General features: G+C 50.2%; 1 protein-coding gene across 4 annotated transcripts in view; it reads left to right on the top strand.

Annotated features, from left to right (window-relative positions):
* The window catches only part of RPTOR (regulatory associated protein of MTOR complex 1), a 157,001-nt gene that overhangs the window by 128,095 nt on the left and 4,538 nt on the right, over positions 1 to 24,368 (top strand). For 2 of the 4 annotated variants that reach the window (XM_063351671.1, XM_063351673.1), the window contains 9 exons: positions 3,769 to 3,874; positions 6,120 to 6,234; positions 6,671 to 6,795; positions 8,074 to 8,178; positions 12,277 to 12,324; positions 18,863 to 18,969; positions 21,125 to 21,252; positions 21,338 to 21,424; positions 24,045 to 24,161. In XM_063351671.1, the coding sequence (XP_063207741.1) occupies positions 3,769 to 3,874; positions 6,120 to 6,234; positions 6,671 to 6,795; positions 8,074 to 8,178; positions 12,277 to 12,324; positions 18,863 to 18,969; positions 21,125 to 21,252; positions 21,338 to 21,424; positions 24,045 to 24,161 (938 nt within the window). The remainder of the gene's footprint in view (positions 1 to 3,768; positions 3,875 to 6,119; positions 6,235 to 6,670; positions 6,796 to 8,073; positions 8,179 to 12,276; positions 12,325 to 18,862; positions 18,970 to 21,124; positions 21,253 to 21,337; positions 21,425 to 24,044; positions 24,162 to 24,368) is intronic. The other 2 variants (XM_063351672.1, XM_063351674.1) reach the window with 1 other exon arrangement.

Below are 24,368 nucleotides of genomic sequence, written 5' to 3'. Positions count from 1 at the left end.
TGACACCCCCCGTCTGCAGAGCCTTTGGCAGAGAATATGGTTGGTTGAGTCAACTGTACCAAAGCCAAGACTTTAACATATGCCCTTAGTGTTCTTCTGCTGCAAGGAGCTGGATTGCATCGCAGAGTGATAGGTGGCTACAACCCCTTCACCACATGGCGAGCGTCTGGGACTCCCCTTTGTTCCCACCCTCAGAGGGTGAGGAGGAGGACGAAGGTGGCAAACAGGTGACTGTGGAGGCAGAGGCCGCCCTAGAGCATACGTGAGTTGCAGGCGCTGCAGGGAGATGCCCGGGCAGCAGGAGTGGAACGGGGCAGGTAACTGCATCCATCCTTTCTTTGCTGCTCGGGGGGAGGAAGGGCTTTTGCTGGGGGTGGCGTCCAGATGTCAGGTTTGTCACATTCCAGCAGTGCACTAGCAGCAAGGATGCCAACATGGGAACCGAAACAAAAAACGACTGAATAAATAGGAGTCCATGCAGGAAAATTCAGGCGGGACCCTTCTCTCTGCTCATCAGTTGACGCCTCACTCGTGCACAGGATGCCAGTGAGGTGCTGGGGATCTGAGGTAGTGACATCGTCCTCCCCCGTCGTTTCCTGATGTGACGAGGAGTCAGCTCTGGCTGCTGCCCTGTCCCGGCCCCCGGGCCCTGCGGGAGGCAGCGGGGGCAGGAGCAGAGACGCGGCGTGTGGTTTCTGCGAAGGAACACTTTTGCTGACCTGGCATAGCGCAGGTCACCGTTATATCACCCAGCACAAGCGTTGTCTCTGGAATGGTCAGAGCAATCGTGGATCACATCTGACGACATACAGAAGGATTCTGCCATTGTCAGTTCTGCCCAGCCGGCAGGGAGGAAAGATGCAAGTAGTGGGCGGTAAAAATGTCTACCTAATGAAGTGATAATAACCATTTTAATTCCTTTTTTAAGGACCTGTGGATGAATGCAGGGCTGAAGGACGCAGGAGAATGCTACAGTTGAAGGGACAGTAACGTGCTCCAGACACTGTGCAAAAAGATGGGGTTTCAATGAGGAGAAGGTTTTCAATCGGAGAGCTTGGCCGCACGCCGCAGCCCTCGGGGGTGTCCGTGGTGGGGCAGTGGCAACCATACATCGTTGCCCACAGGTTTAAAAGGTTCTGTGTGTGCGTTTTCAAAAATAAATGCTTTGGGGTTGTTGGGGAGGAGGAGTTGCACTCTTTTTACAATAAAATCTCGCGCTCTTGCTGCGTTCATCGTGCAAGTCTTCACTTGCATTTCTGAAAGGGTCTCAGGCGTGGGGGGAGTTTGGGTTTTTTGTGGCTGGACCTTTGATGGTTGGACATTTGGTGGTTTATTGTCCCCAAAGCAATCAATATGCACGGTTTCAACGTAACAAACAGTATCGGAGCTTTCTCACAAGCCAGCCTGCCCGAACTTCCCCAGAGATTCGTCATCCCATCGGTGACCAGCCGTGGGTGGTGCTGGCCATACTTCTCTCTTGGTTCCTTGCTCAGTCCCTTTTGCCACCAGCTCCTCCCTTGCCGCGGTTATTCAGGGCAGTCCAGGCAAGGGGGGGGTGGGATGGAAAGACCCCTTCTGCCACCAAAAGCCATTCACTGCTGTTCAGCAGTGGCCGAGGCAGAAGCTGTCCAAGCGAGCTGGGGGGGCGGGCGGGCAGTCACTGAGTAGCACAGATGGAGGGGGGGGTGCTGGTCTCCATGAGCTTGGGGTGACGGTCCGCTCCTGCCTCTGTGCCCTTTTGCATCGCTCTTTCTCTGGAGTGGGAGCCCGCACGCTGTCCCCCTCTCGTCAGAGCGTTCCATCCTGCAGCCGCCCGCACTGTCCGTACCTCCCGCCCCATCTGCTGATGCTGCAGCGTCTGGGGACCATGCCCTGAGAGACCTCGTTAGAGCGGGGATCTTTCTTACTGATACCAGGTGATAAAAACAACTGCCTGCTCAGCCTCCTTGGAAGAGTGAAGTTATTTTTCTTCAGACCTGAAAAGCCCGGCAGCTCCTTTAATCGGGTGTTCTTTATCTGCTGGAATGAAGAGTGCTTTGCTCAACTGCGTGACGGCGTATTTCTTAGTCCTAAACTGTGAAAGCCGCTGGGTGCCTGTAGGAGAATTTACCATTCTACTCGTTCCCTTCTCTTCCCCTGGCCTTTTAGGTCTTACTTTAATTTATTCCCAGAGAAGCTGGATTTTCATTAAGGTGTAGGTGTAATCTCTCCGCGCTCAGATCTCCTTTGATGTATTTTATCTTAGGTTTGTTTATTGCTTTACGTTATTGGTCATATGTCATTGCCTTTCTAATAGATGTTGTATTCTTGAAAAATTGAAATAGTAGTGCTTTTTTTTTTTTTTTTGCCAGGAGGAAAGGTGGAGGGTGGGTTTCTTATTTTTTATTTATTTTGAAGAAGCAGAAATTCAGCTCAGTAATAGTTGTCTTCGAAAGTATAGTGCATTTTGAAGACAGTATATATAATAGTGACAGATGATTTAAGTACTTTCTTGTTAAGGAAAAAAAAAGTGCGTGTTTGTGGGGAACGGGGAAGGAGAGAAAGGACCTTGTCTTTTATGTCTCCCTTCTCCAAGAGTTACTCCTTTTGGAACAGCCATCGTTTCCTTCCTCAAAAGAAGCTGGATTAGAGTCCTCTATCTCAGCTCCTTAATTGATCCAAGGATGTTTCTAGCGCAGTGATGTTATTAGGCTTGCATAATTTTTTAAGCATTAAATAAAAGACACATCATACGTAACCGCTGCAGTGGTTCTGGGGATGGGATCAGATGAGTTCATTCCTTTTGATCCTGTGCTTTGCCTGAGGGCAGGAATACCCGGGGTCTCTGCCCGTCCTCGGGAGCAGCACCTGGACTTACCAGAGCCCTGGCAGGAGCCGGTGCAGAATCCTGCCCTGGCCTGTGGCTAGAGGACAGGTTTTGCAGGAAAACCATGCCGAAGCCTGGAGCTACGGGCTGTGAATAAATGTAATAAAATAGGTCAGAGTGGCTGTACTCTCACGGAGTGGCCCTGCTCCAGGGCCTGCCTCCAGTTTCAGGTGGAACTTTGTGTGTAATCAAACCAAGATGACACGGGGGCATCGTTTTCTTAAAACCAATTCTGGCATGGGAAAGTAAAACAATTACCGTTACTAGTAAAATATAATGTTGGTAACTTGAGCGTCTCAGGGATTTGAAAATAAAGTAATGCCTTTTTTGGCTTGCAGTCATCTATTAGCAATGAAAAAAAGATTTTAATGTGTTCTGAGCTTTCTCTCTGTATCAAAGGTTTGTGCTCTCTTTAATCTCAGGATCGCTACGTGATGCTTTTCAGCTGAAAAGTGTTAAGCAGAGTAATCTGTATTGCACTGGAGCTGGGCTGGCACTGTTCAGGGAGGAGAGGAGTTACGGTGACTGTGTACAGCAGACAATGTTCCTTACCAACCCGTCGCGTGTTACAGCGACGGGTGATGTGAATGTGCGCGGCTCTTCAGAAACCCCACGTCACTCACTTCGGAGAAATGCCTAAGACTTAAAACAAAATATAGGACAGCAAAAGGAAAGGGGAAGAGATTACAGATGGTGGGGAAGATTTAGATCAGAAAGATGCTCAAGTGTTCAATAACATAAGGTCCCACGAGCTGCTTTGTTTACTGCCTGAAGCTGGAGACCCTAAAGAATTGATGGCTTAGTCTGACGTGCATGTGTATGAGTGTGTGTTACGAGGGTAATTCATGGAGTTTTGATGGTTCCTGTTGTTTTGTGTTGTGAATATGTTGATGTACTGAAAGATCCCAGAAGAGCATGACTTGGAGAGCCAGATTCGCAAGGAGAGAGAGTGGCGGTTTCTGCGCAACGCTCGTGTCAGGAAGCAAGCCCAGAAGATCATCCAGAAGGGTGAGTGGTGTCCCTCTTGCCCAGCTTCCTCGGGCTGCGAGCACTGCGCTTACTCAGGCCGCTGAACTGTAAAACCCCAGTTAATGATGGTCCCGTGCTGAGCCTCCGGTTGGGAAGGTGCCTGTGCTCTCCCGCGGGCAGGCGAGGCGACGCTGCGTAGGGTCACTCGCCTTCCCGTTCTCAGCTGCTGGGTTTGTTCACCAGATCAGGGGAGTGACCACTTCAAGTGTCGAATGTCTGCCTTCTCCTTTGGAAATGTCACCGCAGCGTCCTGTTAGAGACGACCGAGTGGGTTGGTCACCAGTGGAGCGCCCGGCTGGAGCTTAGCACCGGGCTGGCCGACCTGTCATGACTGGAGGAGCCTAAGAGTAATGACTTCTTTGACAGAGGAGAGAGCTTGCCATGAAAGCAGGCTCCCCCGCTTATAAGAACGGACAGAGCATCCGATTTTCAATGCAAGTGTTGGCTCCCGAGCCCTCTGGGCTGACGGGCAGCCGCTGAACTCTTCAGCGTGTACCCAGTGGCAGCCGGCACCTCCGCGAGAGCCAGGGCAGGCGGCGTGAAATCAATAATTCAGAGAACCTTAACAGATGGTATTGATTTACCATTTGGGCTTTTCCTCCCTGTCCTGTAACGTTCGGATGGATACTGCGGGTTATGTTTTTAAAGGGGCAGAAGGCAGAATGTTGTAGGATGAACTTCAGAGCTCAGTCTGGCCAAGAAGGCTCAGAGCATTTGCCGTGTGTCAGACACCGTCACACGAACCAGCCCTCGCGTGCTCGGAAGACATCTCAGCAGTGTCTTTCACGTTCCCTGCTCTGCTGAGCTCTGTGCATGATTGCTTATTCCTTACGTCCCATTATATTTTTAATACTTATATGCATGGCTTTATGTGTGCTTCCACGTTTCCCTCTCATGAGCCTCAGGTTCGTGTTTCATCAGTGTGTACTCTCCAGAAAGCTGATATTGCTGGGTTTATGACTCTTTATGCCTCTGTGAGGCAGCGGTTGGACTAGAATTCTTTTAGCACAGGAATTTATTGGAAGACAGTGGAGCCAATGAAGTGCCCTCAGGAGTTTGCATACTTAAACTATTCCTGCTTGTGTGCCTCGATGAGCAGAGCCTCGGGAGCGGCAGTTACGGGAGCTGCTCTCCTGGCATCCTCCCGGCAGTGTCCCCGGCAGGGCCGTGCGGGTGGGTGCTGCTCCGCTGCGGGGACGCTGGCTGAGGCACGCGAGGGGCTGGAAATCACAATGCACTGCATGAAGAACTGCGCGAGGCTCAGCCTCCTGCCGGTACCTCGCTCTCTGGAGGTTTGCTGGGCTCGAGTCAGTGCGATGGGGAGCTTAATGTCCTGAAACTGCGGAAGATCATGAACCAGAGTCGTACAGAAATGAAGCTGGCGCCCGGGAGATGGCTTGGGAGATCTTTTTGAATACAAAGAAGGAGATTTTTCATGCTTGCCTGAAGAAGTTAAACCTTTTTCTAGACAGTGTTCATATTTAGTTGCTTGACCTGAGCGACTAAAATGCCAGTATTCATTAAAAAAAAATGAAAATGTGAAATATTAAAAAGAATTAAAATAGACTTACAGTCTTTTAATGAAAATTAGATTAAATGGGTGCATTCTAAAACAAACTAGAACTGAGAAAATGTCTCCTGGGCTTAGGGTTTTGTGTGATGAATTCATACTGTGCCAAAAAATTGCAGTGTCAGGAGTACCAAAACGGTTTGTGAGTAGCAAACTGTGCTAAAGTAAAGACGGGAAAGGTCTTTAACCATCATTTTCATGTCTCCATGGAAAATATATTTTTCATTTGCAAATTAACCTAAAACTTAAAAGAACTCAAATGGAAGGTTAAATAAATAATCCACAAGCTAAAATGAAATACTGTGTCTTGAGTTGAAAAGAAGTGTTTTAATTTTTTTTATTTTGAGAAAATACTGTTGATTTTTCTGTCAGCACAAGCTGGCGTTTCTCTGGCCTTGGTAGCGCTTGCGTGCTGCCTTCTCGTCAGTCGTGGGACAGTCGGGGCGGGGGGCCGGGGCTGTCACATAACCCGGGGCTGAGAAGGTTCTTCAAGGAGGAGAGCGCTGGGGGGTCTGTTGGTGAGAACTGGGGAGGAGGAGGAGGAGGAGGAGGGTGGTGACAGGTGGCCCTGGGAAGCAGGGAGGGGGTCCGAGCCCCATCCCTCAGCAGGGTGTTCCCAGGCTCTGAGCCACGGCTGCCTCCTTCCCCCTGCAGGTATTTCCCGGCTGGATGATCAGATCTTCCTCAACAGGAACCCGGGCGTCCCCTCGGTGGTGAAGTTCCACCCCTTCACGCCCTGCATCGCCGTGGCCGACAAAGACAGCATCTGGTAAGAGCTTCCGCGGGGGGTCCAGGCTCCGTGTGGATTATCGCGGGGTAGCACTGCCGTATGTTGCTCCTTTCCTTATCCCCACTCCCCGCCCTGACCATCCTTCCCTCTTTCAGGGCAGGGAGATGGGGCAGAGGCCGAGGTACCAGGTGCCACCAAGCACCGAGTCCTTCTCTGTGGGAGGTGCTGGGTTAGAGGGCTGCAAGTGAATCCCCACAGATTTACAATAGTCACTTACAACTGGGCTTTTATCCTGGTTTTTTTGCTGGAGGATGACGTATGTTATTAATAAAATGATCCTGAATACCAGAGGAGAAAAACAAATGGAATTGTTTTCCAGTGTATATAATTTTTAGTTTTGCTGTACTGAGTAGATCTCTCTTATAGCTTGCACAGAGAACCAAGAACTGACGTGATATTTTTTTTCCTCCCACAGTTTTTGGGACTGGGAGAAAGGGGAAAAGTTGGACTATTTCCACAACGGGAACCCTCGATACACCAGGATCACAGCCATGGAGTACCTGAATGGACAGGACTGCTCCTTGCTGCTGACTGCTACAGGTAAATAACGTATTTTCCCACATATGAGGGCAGGAGTGGGGGCCTTTACAGAATTGAAGCCCGTGTGAGCCGTTCTCATGCTCTGGCTCTTCCCTCCGGGGACTTGGCCCAGCCTGAGCTTTCCCTCCCCTGTCACCTGCCTGGTCTCAGCTGAGGAGGCTTTTCCAGCATCGAAGCTGAAAGTTCTTTCTGGCAGTACCGAAACATCTTAGCTGCTTAAGTGCGTGCTGCAGAGCTTTTCAGATGACTAACAAACCAAACGCTTGCTGAAAGCTTTTCCAGTCACAGCTTTGTTACATCATTCCGAGTCTTCACCTGTCATTGCAAGTTAGTGGTTACCTCCTCCTATCCGCTGCCTTGGGCAACGGGATTTTAGTTGGTTAAAAGCTGCTGTCCAGAGCTGGGAAGGAAATCGTGCCGCAAGCAAAGCAGAAGAAATCAAATTCTGTTACTTGTGCTGTTTTAAGCCTAGAGCAGGCAGGGCTTATTTTAAGCACTAAACTTCTCAAACAGCTGTGAGTCTCTCTCTAGCCCGTGTGTCTCACCCAGGGGACTCGGTCCTCTAGAATGCCCTCTTGCATCGCCTAAGGTGGCGTGAAGAGCCCCTTCCCATTCATTGGTCTGTAAAGCTGTGAGTAAGATCCGCTTCTCTCCCGAGGAACCGTTCTAAACCTGTCAATCTAAGTGCTTTCAATAGCTTTTCAAACTTCACGCTGAAATGTACAGGTTGGCTATAATTAAGAGAGGTGGAAGAGGAGCTGAGAGGGCCTTTAGGACATTTTCCTTTCAATTTATTGATTCTTAGCACAAAAGTTTCACAGGTGGGGAACAAATTGAAAAAATACACGATGTTCTTGAAAGATTTGCTGCTGATGGGCAGGGCTTTGATTCAACTTCTTCTGTGGGCTTGTATTTTGTATTTAGTAGGGTACTTTTGTGGCGCTCGGCACCAATAGCAAGGAGGACAGAGACGAATCCCAGAGAAAATGAACGAATGGGTCAAAGAAATAGAGCGACATCTAATGTCAGGTGTTATTCGGGGGAAGGAGTTAAGCTCTTCCAGAACACTTCCCAGTAGAACAATGCTGTAGGTTTCATGGATGTAAGATTAGAGAGGAAAAGGAACTCTAATAAAAAAGATGAAGTTCAAGTGACACTCTCAGTTTTGGAGTTTGTACAACTACAGTCCCGCTTCGGTTCGTTGTTCTGCACAAGTAATTACGAGCGTTGCATCAGCAGTGACGTTGCATTGTGTTCTCTTTTTCTGTGCTCACCAAGATGACGGTGCCATCAGAGTGTGGAAGAACTTTGCAGACCTGGAAAAGAACCCAGAGATGGTAACTGCTTGGCAGGGGCTCTCAGACATGCTGCCGACTACACGAGGTGGGTCCCCACCAAGTTTTGTTGGGGGCGGGGGGATAAAAAGAATTTGTGATGGCAGGGTTTTTTCTAGGGATGGGGAGAGTAAAATGGGTTTCTCAGCTTTAGCCATCGGTAACATCCTTGTTCAACAGTCTCTGCCTTCTGGAATGGCCTGTTGCCAGGCCTTGGTGGGGAATTAGTTTTCCAGTTCTCACAAAACCAACAAAAGCGAAAGCCCACCACGGCAACCTCACACACACGAAGAACAACCAGAGCAGCCTCTTGCTGGGGAGCAGAAGGGAACAACGACCTCGTCCTTCACCAGCTTCGCGGCAGCTGTCTTGCCCAAGCGTTCCTCTTCACTGTGTTCCTAAGGAGAGAACTGTAGAACAACGGTGGAACTGGGCACTGCCCTGCTCCGTACTGATCCTGGCAGGAGGTTGTTCTTGCCCGTGGGTGGGGTAGCAGCTCACGTATTGCCTCTTCCCTTCTGATGGGCTGCTCAGCCTCTGCACAGCTTTGCATGTTGCACCTGTGACCTCCTTTAGCCTGAGCTCAAATTTTGGCAATTATTCTTCGCTGTTTATTGTGGGTCAGGAGGTGGCCAGCGAATATGCGATCTCAATCTGACATGTGCAGAAGGACAGCACAGTTAGACATTGACCTCCTTGGAATGTTAGAAAAGTTGGATAGAGAAAGCAGTAAAAAGGAGCACTGGCATCCGGCCATACACAGGGTGAAACCAGAAGACCAGTTTGAGTAGCCCTGAAGTCTGTTTTAGGACATTAAAAAGGAGGTGGACGTTTCGTCCTTCTGAGACCGGGTGATGTACTAATGCTCTAATGTAATTCTCTGTCACTTGAATATTTTTAATCAAGGCTACAAGTTTTTCTAAATGTGTGGTAGTTCAATCAGCGCCTGTGGGATTGATGCAGGAATTGCTGGGCGAGGCTCCCTGGCTTGTGCTATGCGGGAGGTCAGATGAGATGACCATCATAATTCATCCTGACCTTAAAATCTGACAGTTCTCATTTCTGAGCTTATGTGGTTCATCACGGGAGTCTGACAGAGCTCTTTTAGCTATTCATTGGATTTTACTAGTGCTGCCTTGTTGAGCTCATATCTGTTATGTTTTCCTTAACACCTCATGGTTCATCTCTGATGTTTTAGGAAAGAGGAACTGTATTTGAGGTAACTTTAGGCTCTGTGCCTCGCTGCGGTATGTGCACAAAACTGATTATAAGCTGCTGGAAGTTTGCAGCATACTGTGAAAATTACCATGGTCAGAACCTGCTCTTTGCCGAGATGTCAATAAAAGCAGGAGGAGAACAGTGGTGATGCACCAAGTGGTGAAAGGCCTGAATCTCCTTAGGTGGAAAGTGTCCACAAATCATCTCAAGCTGCCCTTTGTGGTGTCATTCAGTTGGTCCATATTTCTTCCTTGTCAACACCAGCTTTTCTAAAGGATGCTGGTCAACATTTACCATCCCTGGATTCAGGATCTGGCTCCCTTGGTGCTGGTAACGGACTCGCCCAAACAACCGCCAAACAATTCCAGCAGGCTGGAATTCCCCCAGCCTGCTCTGATCGTCGGCTTCTTGCTGCGCCATCACTCAAGCTCCAGGAGGATGTGGACAACTGCCGACGGAACTCCTTCGGGATAATTCCATTTCCCTGCCTTACTTTCTCCGTGCACCTTACCAGGGCACAGTGCTGCCTGATTGTACCCTCCTCTCCGCAGGCCTTCCGTATGGAAGGAAGCGTTGTAAGCGTCAGGGTTTGGCGTTGCAAAATAGGTCGAGAGCTGATCTAGCTCTGGGAGTTGAATGGTTACACTGGCCAAAACAGGAGTGTTGAAACTTTTAAGCCTGTTCTCTTTAAGAAGGGTTTTCCCCTTTTCTTTCTCTTACGGTCTTAGGAAGTCTGCGTCCTGTTGCACCTTCGGAGCAATAGAATTAGGTTTGGAAGAAGAGAAGGACAGATTTCTTTGTGGAGAGAGAAGGAAATGTAGTCACTTCAAAAGAGCGATGTGGATCAAGTCCCCTTGGAACTGAGGTGCTCCTGAACAGTTATCTTTTGCTGCCAAGATCATAGTTGTGGTCCAGCACTGGCTTATAAAAGTGAAGACGCATCTTTGAAGCTGCAGAGCTCAGTTTTAGCGGAGTTTGTTTGCTCCTGCTATTGATTTCCACCTCTCCTCTCCCACCCTTGTCCCCCGTGTTATACTCATCTCTGAATTTAATAGTTGTCTTGACGGCAGCCAGGATACTGACTTTCCTAGGCAGTTTTCCCGCTTGTAAAAGGAGAGAGGAATATGCAATACCTAAATACATCCTTTGGAAGCTTGAAAAGCATCCCCAGGTTGTCCGAGTAATGGGAGGTCAACAATCGCGTGCTCAGGGGCTGTCCGCGAGCGGGGAGCAGGCCCGAGGGAGGCACAGAACCCGAGCTTTTAGACTGCGTAAAGGGCTTGTTTGTGGCGTGCAGCCTGAGGTAGGAGCCGTGAGCTGACGCAGCCCCGGCAGTGTGTTAAACCCCCGTGTGGGGATGCTCTCGCTCAGGAGTAGCTCAGCCCCAGTTTATTGCACTTAACAGCTGACTCGAGGCTCAGGGTAGGTGACTCTTCAATTAAACACCGGCACACTGCTGCATGGACACCCTCTTCTTTCCAATATGAGATCGGTTGATTTTGATCTTGTTTAGATCTGCACTCATGATGCACCAAGAAAAGTCTTTTTCAGTCAAAATCGGGGTGTTTAAAGCAGCATTGGTGCCAGGAGCCGGAGCGTAAGGCAGCGGCTGGGAATCCCCAGCGCGAGAGACGGAGGGGGCAGGGAAAAAGGCAAAACGCCTGTTGTTAACAGCCTGGCGTTTCAAAAGACGTAGGAAAAACTAAGCATTTTCTGTTGAGCAGCGTAGGAAGAACATAAACCCGACGTGCTCTGAAGCAGTGATTTCACAGCGGGAGGCTTTGGGAATTCTGGCAATTTCTATAGACGAGGGTGTGTGAGGGCTGCAGGCGCTGTGAGCGGCGTGAGCTCCCGGAGCAGCCCAGACCCGTCGCCAGTGTCTGCGGGAGAGCTCGGAATTGGCGGCGCTGAGCGGGCTGGGTCGCGCCGCGCTCCGGCTCTCACGACATTGGCCATGCTGGTGCCTCTGGACAAACCTGCCATGTTTGTGTTGTTTCTTTGTGACAAAGGGAAACAAGCCACGGTCCCCCGGTCAGAATGGCATTGCCCTTTAAAGCAGTACAGTTCTGGAATTTGGAAAAATACAGAAGTATAACCAGCTGCTTCACAATTAGCAGCCGCCGTCTGCTCGGCTGATCCCTCCCCAGCTCTCTGGGTGCTCTCTGCAGATGCCTACGTTCTTTTCCCTTCTCCAGTTCAGCAAAGAAAAACCAGTATATCCCTTCCAAAGTGGGGCCAGGGGAGGGCCGAAGGGCTCAGCCCTGTCTCTTCCTGAATGCCTGGGGCTCCCTGTGCAAGATTTCCAGATTTCCCAAGGTGCCTCTCGCATCCCCCTTTGCTGCCGTGCTGCAGTGCCCTCTGACTGCCGAGGGGCTAGAGACTGGGCTGTGCCTGTGGCCAGCTTAGGGGTTGTTTGGACGGAGCACCCATAGGTGGTTGGCGCTCTCTGCGTGCTGGGTAGTGTCTGTCCGTCCCCTGAACTCCATCCCCTCACGGCAGGAGCCCAGACCTTCCAGGGCAGGAGCCTCCTGTTCTGGGCTTGCTTTGGTTTGCACAGATGCCATCCGTTGTTTGGATTTCCGTCTGTCGCTTCCTGATGCATTTCACTTCAGAACAGGGACCAGCTCATGCGAAGGATGAGTCTCCTTGTTCAAGAAGAAATGTCAAATCTGTGCTGTTGTCAGCCAGCCAGAACACTCACTTCACACACGACAAGCGCCACCGTTGATGGCTTCCCAGGGAACGCTGAGATTGAACTAGTGCCTGCTCTCTGGATGGAGGCATGTGCTGCTCTTCCTGCTTCTGCTTCTCCGTTACCTTCTTTCCTTTACTTTGAGTTGCTTTTTCTAATCCTTTTTTAAGATTGATTTTTGCTCTGGCTGACCAACTTACCCTTAGCATCAACCCCTTAATCCCTGTCTTCTCACAGGTCTGGCCCGAAGGGTTTCAATCTATCTTGACAGAAGTAAACAGGGAGGTGAGTGCTCTCTTTCTCTTACCTACCGTCGGCCGGGTGGGAAGGATCTCCGCGTCTGCCTGCGGGTTGGTTGACTGCTTGGTTGGTTGCTTGGATTTTTTGGCACTGTTTGAGTGACTGCTGGGTCCTTGTGCTTCCTGGAAAGCTTCGCTGCTCCCACCTCTCCCATTCCTCCCCTCGTGTCTGTGTCCGTAGAGCCATGAGAAGCGCAGGAGGGTCTGTGCTCTCCGGGGGAGGGCAGCTCCATGGCAGACCCTTGGCTTTCTGTGGCAAGAGGAGGTTTGGGTGGGATGTGCCAGGCTCTCTTTCCAGGAAGATTTCAAAGCATCACTGAGCAAAAGGGTTTGACCGCCAGGGTCCAGATGTGAACCACCCTTAAGCTCGTGTGTTTACTGGGGTTTATTTGTAATACACTTTTGCTGCAAAGATCACGTGAAAAGGTTAAGCTGATGAATCTTTCCCCAGGAGGCTTAGAATAGCGGACTTTTGGCAAGGATACGCCTAATAAATCTTACAAATTCTGTTCTTTCACGTGGAAGGAAGGTAAATGAACTCCCCAGCTGCCATCTGTAGCAGCCAGGACTGCGCAGTGTCTGCATGGCTCTGGAGCCCGGCCCCCTCCTCTGCCGCCCAGGTCTCCAGGGAAGCAGCTGGCTAATGGCTCAGGGCATCTTTGTGTGTACGCACGTCCGTGGGTGCGAGTGTCGACGTAGTCAGCTTGGGTTATTCATCAATTATTAATATTTGCTGACTGATAAGAGCTGAATGTGTCTGTCGTGATGAATAGGAGGAAGATGACTGCAGTGCTGTGTGATTCAGAGCTCTTTCGCTCGAGGCCTTTGCAGATCTCTCTCGTGCCGTTCGGAGGCAGAGCACTGGGACAGGAATTAGCAAAGCTGATGTGTTGCCGTTAGCTGCCTGGCTCCGCGTTTTGCTCGAAAACCCGCTGGCAAACGGAAAGGCTAAAATTAGCAAGACTTGGCTGCGGGGAATTCCCCGCTCAGTAAACCGGGCATCGGAACCGATTAAGGAAATACCAGCCCCTGCCTTGCTGGATCAATACTGCTGGTGCCAGGCAGCCGCGCTCTCTCCCGAGCACACAAATAACTGCGGATCGATAGAAAGCATTCACCAGCGTTTTCTGGCCAGGTGTTCTCCTAGTGAAAACTGCAGCAAAAGGATTCCTTCTCTCCCACTGAAGAAGTCTTGAAAATGTGTGAGATGAGCTGTTTGCTTGACGGCAAAATACATCAGCAATGTTTAGATAAAATATACTAGTTTTGTTACTAAAGCACAGGAAATTTGTTCTCGTTGCCTAGGCTTCTGTGAGGAATTCTTACGGAAAGAAAGACAGGGACTGTCTCTTCATTCTCCCGTCGCTGGGTGCTGGTTGCAGGCAGGAGTCACCGGGCACCGCTGTATTGCAGATCGGTGGTAAATTAGAGAAAGACCAATGGTTTAATGGTCCAGGTCGTGTCAGGCCACTGTACAGTTCAGCCCGGGAGCCCCTGCAGTCGGTGTGAGCACGGGGGAGTCTGCAGAGGAGTCTGGAGAAGCATTTGTGTGACCCTTGGCTTCACCCCCTGCGCCGTCAGAGCCCCCGGGGGGTCTCAGCATCGCCTCCCGCCGGCATAACGCAATGTGCGATAGGAAGGAGACGGTGTTAACGAGAAAATGTACATCTGACCTCTGCCCACCTCCATCCATCGCTGCCTCCCGAGGGCTGTTGGTGCTGGTGTGTAAACAGCCGTAATCTGTCTCACCTCAAGAAAATTTATACTGATGCCAAGCAAGAAAAAATAAGCACATACTTGCCAGTTCCCTGCTTCCTTCCTGCTCTCCTGGGGCTTCCCAAACAAAGTGAAAGACGTCAAATACCTGCTCTGCGGAAAAACAGGCCCTTGCCCTCTGGAGGCTCCGCTCTGCTTGGAGTGCGCTCGGCGCTGCTGGCAGCCGGTCAGCCATCCGGGGGGGCTGAGAAATAGCAATCAGCAGCTCCCTGGGAGGGGAGGTGCTGGGAGCTGCGTGGGGCGGCCTGCGACAGAGCAGCCGTGGCAGAGGGAAGGCTCTGACCTGCAGAAGGAGCTGATCGAAGGGTCAAAATCAAACAGAGCTTCTACCGCAGAACAAGAGGGAGAGAGGAAAGTAGAGTGAGTCTTCCCACATTTTCCCAGGGGCTGGTATCTCGTCCTTTACAAATAAGAAGTTTGGGAGGAGCACCCTATTTCTGATCAGATTGTTTTATGGCAATAAAATAATTGGAGAAATTGCAGCTCCAGGGGTTTGTGTTCTTTTAATCGGATTCCCAGCATCACAGCTACTCTGCTCCCTTGCTGCGCGTAGTCCTTGGCATGAGAAGAGTGACACTTTTTGAAAGGATGTTGTAGAAACTAATGATGAGTGAGGTCATGCGGCCCTCCCACTGCTTCCTGGAAATTAAAATAGTGATGCGCCTCATTGCTCAGACAGGAGGGCCCAGGATTCAAAAATCATCAGTCAGAATCCAAGATGCTTTTACATTGTGTTCTGTGTAGGTATTCCTGATTTCACTGAAATGCCAAGTACGGGTTGGCCACGTTCCAGTGACGTTAAAAATAAGAGCAAACACTCAGAATGCAGCCATTTCCAACACTAGTGTTATTTATTGTCGTGTATACGGGGAACTATCCCACCCAGACAAATATCTGTTGCTCAGGGGGAATCCTGAGGGAACGGCCGTAGAAAGTTACAGCTTCAAGAATGGCTGCTGGTATGTGTTGCCTTGTATATAAACTTGCATCGTACAGAACTGCAAGTACTTGTGTTAAAAGACTCAAAAAAAGAAAAACCAAACCAAAAAAACTAAAAAAAAAAACCCCAAACTCCACAAACCTTAAAAAAAGTATTTTCTTGTGGAAGATTTGTTGCTCGTTATCTGAAAACGTATTATCTGAAAACATACCATTCTTTACAGCAAAATTGTAATCTTAGCTAACGATGCGTTACAAGAAGCGTGTTGCTCGGACGCTTGTTTGTGCTCTTCATTGGCTTCTGAGGGCACCACAGTTTCACTCCTGGCCTTTGTCAGGTGCTGCATGAGTGTCGCGGCATTGCCCCCGTTCACTCCCTTCTGCAGGGAGGCGGGAGCGCGGGGACGGTGGCGGGTCATGCAGACCCTGCCTTCGGAGGCTCAGGCGGAGCTGAGCTCGCCTGGCTTTGCGGAGCGCGTTGCCTTTTTGCCAGAACGAAGCCGAGAAGCATCTTAGGTGCCAAAGCCACGAGCCAAACCCCAGCAGGTGAGCTGCAGTCTCAGCGGTAACATCCTGGAGAAGGACCTCAGTTAATTAAAAAGGAAATGATAATTAGTATAAAGTTCCACATTTATTTCTCATCCCAAAATACTAGGAGTTTAACATATAAACATGAGCCAATACTGTATCATTTCCCCCATGAAAACGTTTACTCGTACATAGAAATAGTTCAGCTATTTATGTCTCGTTTCGTACTGTGAGTGTCATCTTCGGATTTAGCATTTCACAGTCAGAGGAAACTTTCCATCCCTGTTCTACACATGTGAATGACTTAAATTTACGTGCAAAGGCTTTTCTTCTTCTCAGACGCATTTGAATTGCAGTTTCGCACTCCCAGGCGCATCCTGGGCTCCCCTTTGCCCCTTGGCCAGGGCATCGCTGGGGCTGCAGCGGGATCAGACCCCCCAGCCCGGGGCTGGTGCTCGCCGTGGTGGGACCCTGCAGTGGGACCCGCCGCCGTGCTGGGCTGCGGATGGAGCCGGCCCCGTCTCCCAGCGGGAAGGGGCCAGGAGTTCTCCTCCACTGTTGCTTTTATGCAGATATTCTGTTGTTTCCGATGCCCGCGTTGTGTGGTGCAGGGTGAGCACCCCGTACTCTGCCACTGCCCGTTCCACCCGCGGGCACGGTGCGCCAGAACCAACAAAACTGATATGTCACATTTTCTTGAGAGAATAAGGAAACTGACAAAAGAAAGGGAAGATCCCTTGGTATGGGGTGATCAAAATGCTGCGCTTCCCTCTTCCAGAGAGCAGAGGTTATCGCTGACGTGGACTATTGAAGTTTTATAAGAAAGGCAGGAGCCGCATTGGCTGCTCGGAAGAGCGGGAGCCACACCGTGCCCCAACGCCCTCCCCCTCCTTTCTCCCCACCTGGGCTCTGCCAGCTCCTGGTCCAGGGGAGCCCTTGTCCTCTCCATCAGGGCATCTCTCACGGGACGGCTCTGTGCCGTGTTACGTTAACTGAAACTCCTCTGGAGCTTCTTGCCTCAATCAAACTTTCCCTGGCTGCCTAGATGGCATCGCTGAATATCCTCAGGGCATGAATTCCCCACAGATACGCCAAGAGAAGCCCCCAGAGCGCCAGCCATCACTCAGAATTCACCATCACCGTCCCCCCGCCAAGCTGAAAAGACACCTGGGACCGCAGCAGGCTGGGGACTCCTGCTGCCGATCAGACTGAAGGAAAACATTATCTTCAAACTGGGGAATGTAACTGGGAAATTGGGAGCTTTAAAACTGCCTAAGAGCACATTGCCTGCTTAAGTCCATCAGCGATGGTAATGGCAGTATCTGTCTCAGCCTGCCAGGTTTATCTTGTCACATGGGCCATAAACAAGATGACAAATGAAAACACTTCAGTGATGTTTATCATCTAAATCACTGCCTGCTTGTTTGCCTCCGATCTCTAGCAGCCCTCCGAGCTGCCAGGCAGTCTGAAGTAACAATCAAGCTACAAGCTCGCAGCTTAGCCCAGAGGCCCGAATTTCCTGCGGGAAGATGACGGAGTGTCAATAAACGTCAGTAATCTTCTCGGCGGGGTGCAGCAAGATCAGGAACCGGCTTGGATGCGATGCTTGGAAAGGGGAGATGGGCAAAGTGTTCTATCTGGATCTGTGCAAAACAAGGCCATTTCATCGTCTTTGAAGAAAACGTGGTGTTTATAGGATGCCTCGGTTGTTTCCTTTGCGCCCTGTAAAGGTGTTTGGTGAAAAGTACTTACAGCCCTTTGGTGACAAAGAGCATATTGGAGTAGGTTTAAATTTCCTGCTGGGGCTAATTCCTAGCAGTAAATCGAGACAAATTCACGTTTGTACCTTCTGGACAAGCGAGTTGTGCGCTCCTCCTGGGGGTGTTTGTGCAGTGGCAATCCCGGAATCCCGGCGGCAGCAGCCACGGCGCATTGCGGAGTGCTCGGCTCCGGGCCGCAGGCTGGTAAAATACTTCCCAGTTTGGTGTGGAGGAGCGGGAGAGGTGCTGCTGGGCAGGGCAAGGATGAGTCTGCCCCCGCCCCGAGGACAGCCCTGCCCGGCCGGGTGAAAACAACCCCAAAAACTGGAGCTCTCGTCTGGCTCCCTCCTGTAACGCTCCTGGCGGTTTTTGTTTGTGTTTTTAATGTATGAATAAGAGTCCCCCTGGAAATTCCGTAGGTTTGGGGTTGGTTGGCGTTTGCAGCATGAAAAGCAGCAGATAATTGCTGTACAGCTCTGTGCTTTAAGCAAAACGTTTCTGTACTGTGGAGGCGGCACTCAGGTACAAAGAAGTCCCTTCTAATTAAATGTACGAGAATTGCTCCTCGGAGGTTTCCCCTGCAGAATCAGGGGTTTCGTTGCCAGCTATTTCCCAAGTCCCAATACCCGGCTCGTTCTGAGGCTGGTGTGCTCTGTGCTTAGGAGAGCCAGCTCGGCCCGTGGCTTTTGGACATCTTATTCCCCCAGCTGGGACAGGGGGTGCCACACATTTACTCTTCTCTGGAAATTGCTGTACCAGCACGACTCACCAGTTCAGGCGTCTCCCAGCCTGGCGGTACACGGTGCCCGTGTCAGGTGTTTTGGGGACAGAAAATCCCTTGTAATTCTCTTACAGCATGGGTGGGACGGTTTTCTAAACTTCACCTAGCAATCAGGTTGTGCCCTCAAAGGTGAGGAGCAAGAGCTCTTGTAAATGTATTTTAGCCAGTGCAATTGCAGAGTGTTCCCCTCCTTATCTGTCCGTAGAGCAAATTGGTTTTTACTCCTACCAAGCTGTTTAATTCAATGTCTTGCAGCAATGATTTTGCTATTCCTTGTTTAGAAACACCTCCCCTTGGCTACATATTTCTATTAGAATGAGGAATCACGGTAATCCGGAGCCTCTCAGGTCTTGCTATGTGAGGTGTCACCAGTTTAGTCTACTTCAATCATCATTTAATCTGGTGTTCTCATAAACTGGTGAATAATTTATTAAGATCCCCTTAGAAGTCCCCAGCAGCCTGGCAGCGTCCCTGGAAGGCTCTATTCGCCTGCCCCTTGGCTTTCCTAAGCACTTAAGCGAGCCAAGAGGTCAAAGACGTATTTTGGACTCAGATCCAGGACCAGCTGGTTTGATCCCATTTGGAGGATGTGTGGATGTGTTTGTATGCAATTTTAAATTTCCTCTAATAACGATAGTTCCTGTAGCATGAGGTGACGAAAGCTGCTGTTCTAATTAGCGCAGCTCTGCCTGGGCTGATGCAGAGATTAATTTGCACGCCCTGCCTGTGTTTTGTCTTAGGAGCAGGAATGGTCGTCGACTGGGAACAAGAAACCGGGCTCCTGATGACATCGGGAGATGTGAGGATAATCCGGATCTGGGACACGGATCGGGAAATGAAAGTCCAGGTAATGTCTGCGTGTTTGGCCCGTTCACCTTTTCCCTCCCAGAGCACATCCCACGCAGAGGGTGCCCGCGCATGGCCAAAGCGTCGGAGACTCCTCTGTGGAGAGCTGGCGGGTTCTGGAGCTTCTGCTTCCCTGCTCAGAGCCATCTTACGCGATAAATAAAAGCACACACATACTTAGTGAGTGTGTCGGGTCTTCCCTGGAAGCTGCCGCTGTTATCCTGGGCGTGTTCAGCGGTGTTTGGGAAGGGTGAGGCTGTGCGGTCCCGAGGCAGGCACCAGGGTGCAGGCAGGGTTTCCTGCTAGCGTGTAATTGAAATAGCGTAAAAATTCTTGAGGAAACATGGTGAGTTGGGTCATTCTGATTTACTGCTGCCACCTCTGCTTCTCTGGGACAGACCCAGAGCTCCTTACAGGGCCACAGGCTGCAGGGCTGGTTTCAGGGAAGGCGCAGAGAGCGCTCACAGACCCGCTCCCGGCTGTGGAGCAGCAGGACACGAAGACGAGCGTTTCCTCACCGTGTGCTGCTCCCACGCGTTGCTGTGGCTTTGGCCAGCGTGAGGCAGGTCAGAGGTTTGCTGGGTGCCGTCTGCCCCGGGTGTCAGAGGACACAGGTCCCCCCAGCCAGGCACCTCCCTCGGTGTCCCCGCGTGTCCCCGGGAGCTCTGCAGGCTGGGGCACCCTGTGCTGGTCGCATCTCCCCTCTGAAATGTGGCGGTACGACAGCGGTATTTCAGTCGTACAAAACTTTCTGTGCAGCGTAACAGGGAAAAGACGCCGTAAGCGTTCACCTCAGTCGTAATCAAATGGAAGTTTCTCAGGAATTACAAGGAGAAGCAGCTGGTCTGTGAGAATGGAGTCACCAGGCTGGAGAAAACAGCAGGACTAGTTTTCAAAGCTTCTAGAAATTAATTACCCTTGGATGAACATTAATTACGACACTTTGACCCTGCAATGCAGAATAATTAAGCCTATGTTAATCTTAATTACTTTCACATATTATTTTTTTTCTATGTAAATTAGGGAACAGCAAAATTCAGGAGGTGAAAATCTTTTAAATGGTGATGATTAATGACTGCGCTGAAAGTATCTGAAAACATGTGGTTTCTTTTTTAATTGCAAAGATTGGTTGTGCTGAAATTCAAGCGATTGAAACTTCCTGACTCGGTAACACTGGAAAACTGATATTCAGCACAAAGAGCAGTGAAGCTACGTAGTCCGAGCTAATAAAGGCGCCTTCCCACTCTTTGAACTACAAAAAGCCTACCCCTGGAAGCGCTCGGGATGTAGCTGAAGCAGCAAGTGCTTCATTTTCACTTCTGCTGATTGTTCCTGCTTCAAAGGCCGTTCCTGGGCTCGGGCGTCGGGGAGCTGCCGAGAACAGCCCTGAGGAGCTCCTCGGCTCAGCCCAGGCTGCGGGAGCAGCCAGGAAAGGTGAAGCCGCACAGAAGCGAAAATAGGATGGAGGTGTGAAATTAGCTAATGCGGCTCCAGCCTGCCTCCTGATTGTTAGCCTACTTTTTCAGCATTGCTTAGTTTTCACCTGTGTTAGTTGAAAATGTTTTTCCTCGTGGCAGGCGTAGACATTACCCCAAGCGATCCTTTTGCTTATAGCGAGTAAAAAGGGGGAAGCGGCAGCCTTAGAGCAAGAGCGCACGCCGTGTTCCAGCACAGCTGTCCTTGCAAGCTCCCGTCTTCTTTTTCCATGTCATTTTTTTTAATACGCACGGTGTCTGGCATCTAATGAGATAACCTGAATCTACTCGTCACATGTCCTGAAGCGGGGACTTTAGGTGGCGCAGCACTGGCTCGCTTTATCCTGCATAAGTGATTCTCCGCTGCTGTATTGTCAGGTGGCTCCGTGTGTCGTCCAGGGCTCTCGCCTCCCCTCTGACGTTGTTCCAGAGCCGCCGGGCTGCCAGGATCTCCGTGGCCAAGGGGAAGGTCACGCTCCGTCTGCTCGGCTTGGCCCATCCCACTAAGCCCCAGAGCTGTGCAGAGTGTAGTGGTGATCCCAGTGGGGAAAGGAGGAAGGGAGCTAAGTGTTTAAAAAAAGGAAATAAAAAATAAAAGTAAAATGAAATAAAAAGCAAAATTAAAGAAATGGACTTCACTGACGATAACTGGAGGTTGGGTTTTGTGTGCCTTCTCCTTAGGATATCCCCACCGGAGCCGACAGCTGTGTCACCAGCCTCTCCTGTGATTCTCACCGTTCGTTGATCGTGGCGGGGCTGGGGGACGGCTCCATCCGCGTGTTTGACAGGAGGATGGCGCTCAGTGAATGGTAACTACCCGTCCTGCCCAGCCTCGGTGGGATCCTCGCGTTTCCACCTCCCTCCCTTCAAAACGTTTCTCTCCTTGTTCCTCAGCCGTGTCATGACCTACCGGGAGCACATGGCCTGGGTGGTGAAAGCGTACCTGCAGAAACATCCCGAGGGCAACATCATGAGCGTCAGGTAAAAGAGGTTTTACTCTTTGAGCTGTTTTCTCTTAAACACAATTTCTTTTTCTATTTAAATTCTGCCTCTCTTATTTCAAGAGCTAAGAGGGTAAAGCTCTTTAGTTTGACATTTGCTTCAGTAATTAACTCCTGCTCCAAACTTGGTGGAGAGAAGGCAAAAAGAAATGCGGAGCTTTCCTTGGCAGCCTGTTAGGGAGGTTTGAGAGTAAACAAGAAGGCGTCTCTGCTGAAATCACCATCGCGAGGCGTGTGAGGGAGGAATGGAGAGAACCAGAAACCTAAGCTAGATATAGTCTATCTTATGGCCCTTCTTCTTTATTGCCAACGTCTCCGTGGGGTCATTTGCGAGAGAACATGAGAAGGAAGGTTGATGTTGCATCTGTTGGGCATATTGCTGGGCAGGATTACTTTGCTGTCTAGCAATTTTCTACACATAAATCCATTTCTGCTGCATGGTAAATACTGCAGAGAGAGCAGCATATACTTATTTGGCCATTAAAGAACAGCAGAATATAATTTATTGTCACAAAGCCACTGTTTGCACGCAAAGAGGCTCTTTTTCTTGACTACAAAATGAAAACAAAGCATAATTTTCTGGGATTCAGAACATTCCTGACGTGGGGGCTGGGCCAGCAAAAATGTATTAAGATTTTCAGAAAGGGGATTATGTGATGCAGCTGCCAGATTTGTCGAGCTCACATATTAGAGTTTTTAATCTTCCTTTCTGTAATCTCCTTCACCAGTCCCAGGGGTCAGGCCTGTAGGCTTGGCCAGCCCGGCTCTGAAGGCTCCTTCTTCCCCTCTCCTCAGTGTCCTTCTCAGCACGTGATGCTTTCTCTCGCCATTGAAGGGGTATGAGAAAGCGCTGGACTTCAAAAGACAGGTCTGGGCTCATCCCAAAGGGACGCGGTTTGTTGAGACACCCCACCTTGCTCTCGGTTTCTCCCAGTTCACTCTCTCCTTCAGTTCACGACAAGATCCAAGAAGAGCAAATGTTGGGACGTGGCGAGGTCTCGGTCTAGCTATTTCCTGAAAAACCTGAAGGCATTGTATTGCTTGTAGAGCAGTTCTCTGAACCTCGGCGAAGCGTTTTCCCCGGACCAGAGGCGGGAGTTTGTAGCACGGGACAGGCAACTCCGGGCTGGGTTCTGCAGCTCTCCATCACCCGGCGCTGGTTCCCCACCTGAGGTTGTGCTAGTGCCGCACGGCCCTTCTGATTAACCAGCAGGTCTGCTCTTAGCAGGCCGACAAGCGCTGCTGGGAAAGGTCCTTAAACACCTTCGGAATATCCTGGTTTAGAAGCTTAGCTGTTGTTGACTTGTTGCCTCTTGTTCTTCAGCTGGGGTGTGTTTTCCCACGTAGTCGTCCCTCATCACAGAACTTCGCTTCCATTTTAAAGCTCTTGCGTCGTCTGCCAGTACATCCAGAACCATTTTCAAGTCTTATTAACGCTCAAAGCTTTAAATGAATTTGATCTCTCTCAAACAATATTTCCATCTAGTCTTTAGGATCTAAATCAACCCCAAGTTTAATTTGTCTTGAATTTAATTATGTGACAGCTGGAGTTGCAGCCTCTTGTAATGATATAAGTAATCCTCTCTAGCAGCCTTTTGATCAGTGTCAGATATTCCAGAGGTAAAGAAACTAGAGGCAATATGCTGCTTTGTGCTTTTGTTGTTCTTAACTCTGTAGGGCGATTCACAATTGTATGGCCGTCAGTGACTTGGGAAAAATAACACTTGAAAAGTTGTGGTGCCAAAAGCTTTACTTCTGCTGCCAGCAGAATTAGATCAGATGAGTGGATTTTGAATTTAGTTTCCAGAAGAGACTCTTCTGTTTGTGCACCAATTGACCAGTCTCTTGCCAGCAGCTCAGGAGAGCAGATGTACCATAGCGAAATCTCCGGTCCTTGGTTCCAGGGCTGTAGGAGACGATGCCCCCTCTTCACAGCTAACACCTGATTCTGCTGATGTATTGCAGAGAGACCACTTAAGAAAAAGAAACCATTTGTGTTTGAAAGGTGCTTGATCTGCTAAGCACAGTACCTTGCTGCTACCGCTGTTGCTTTCCCCACGCTCTCTTCCCCGATAAGGTCGTTCATAGGACGGACGCGTCGGCTGAGCGTTTGCAGGGTTGTTACGCCTGGTCCACAGAGTACTTTGGACAGCCCAGACTCGTGCAGCTGTGTCCGGACGTTTGGCACGATGGACGGTACCACAGATCCCATCTGGTCGGAGTTTTCTAATACGGTTTCCTACTGTGCAAAGGAGAAGGAGTGCGGGTCTGACGTGCAGCTTGGTGTATTGAGTGTGACATAGCAGTAAAGGCACTTGTACTCAGCGATGAGCTGTAAGCGGTAAAAGTAATAATGGATCGCTCCTGAGGGCAGAGGCAGAGCCGTTTGCACAGCACTTAGTGCGTTGTGGAGGGTACCAAAGATGGGTGACATCAGTGGGAATTCAGCCGTACTGACGGAGAAGGCAAGGGTGCGTGTCTTCTCTGTCCTGATTTTCCAATCGAAGTGGTCAGCGCGCAGACAGGCAGACGCTTGAGTCCCTGGCCTTTAGGGTCTGCTCTGGGCACAGCCTGACATTGTGAAACTCATGTGTTGGCAGTGTAAATGGAGACGTGCGGTTCTTTGACCCCCGGATGCCGGAGTCCATGAAGGTCCTTCAGATAGTCAAAGGGCTGACGGCCCTTGACATTCACCCCCAGGCCAACCTCTTCGCATGGTAAGTTCTAGTTTCATCTCTTGCATCCCTGGGGTGGACAGAGAGGGCAGTTTGTCTCTGCAGACATCACTCATGGGGTTTTGTTGTTTGTTTAAACCTCACCCAAACAGTCCCGCTTCTTTCCCACGTCGTCAGCTCGGGAATGCTCCCTTGCGTGCATTAGTGAAACCTCTGCACCAGTGACTTAAACTGATGGTGCGTGGTCTT

Source organism: Chroicocephalus ridibundus, chromosome 14, assembly GCF_963924245.1.
Source record: "Chroicocephalus ridibundus chromosome 14, bChrRid1.1, whole genome shotgun sequence".
In the NCBI taxonomy this organism is placed as follows: domain Eukaryota; kingdom Metazoa; phylum Chordata; class Aves; order Charadriiformes; family Laridae; genus Chroicocephalus; species Chroicocephalus ridibundus.
The sequence above is the reverse complement of the archived record's forward strand: the minus strand, read 5'-3'. Positions and strand labels throughout refer to the sequence as shown.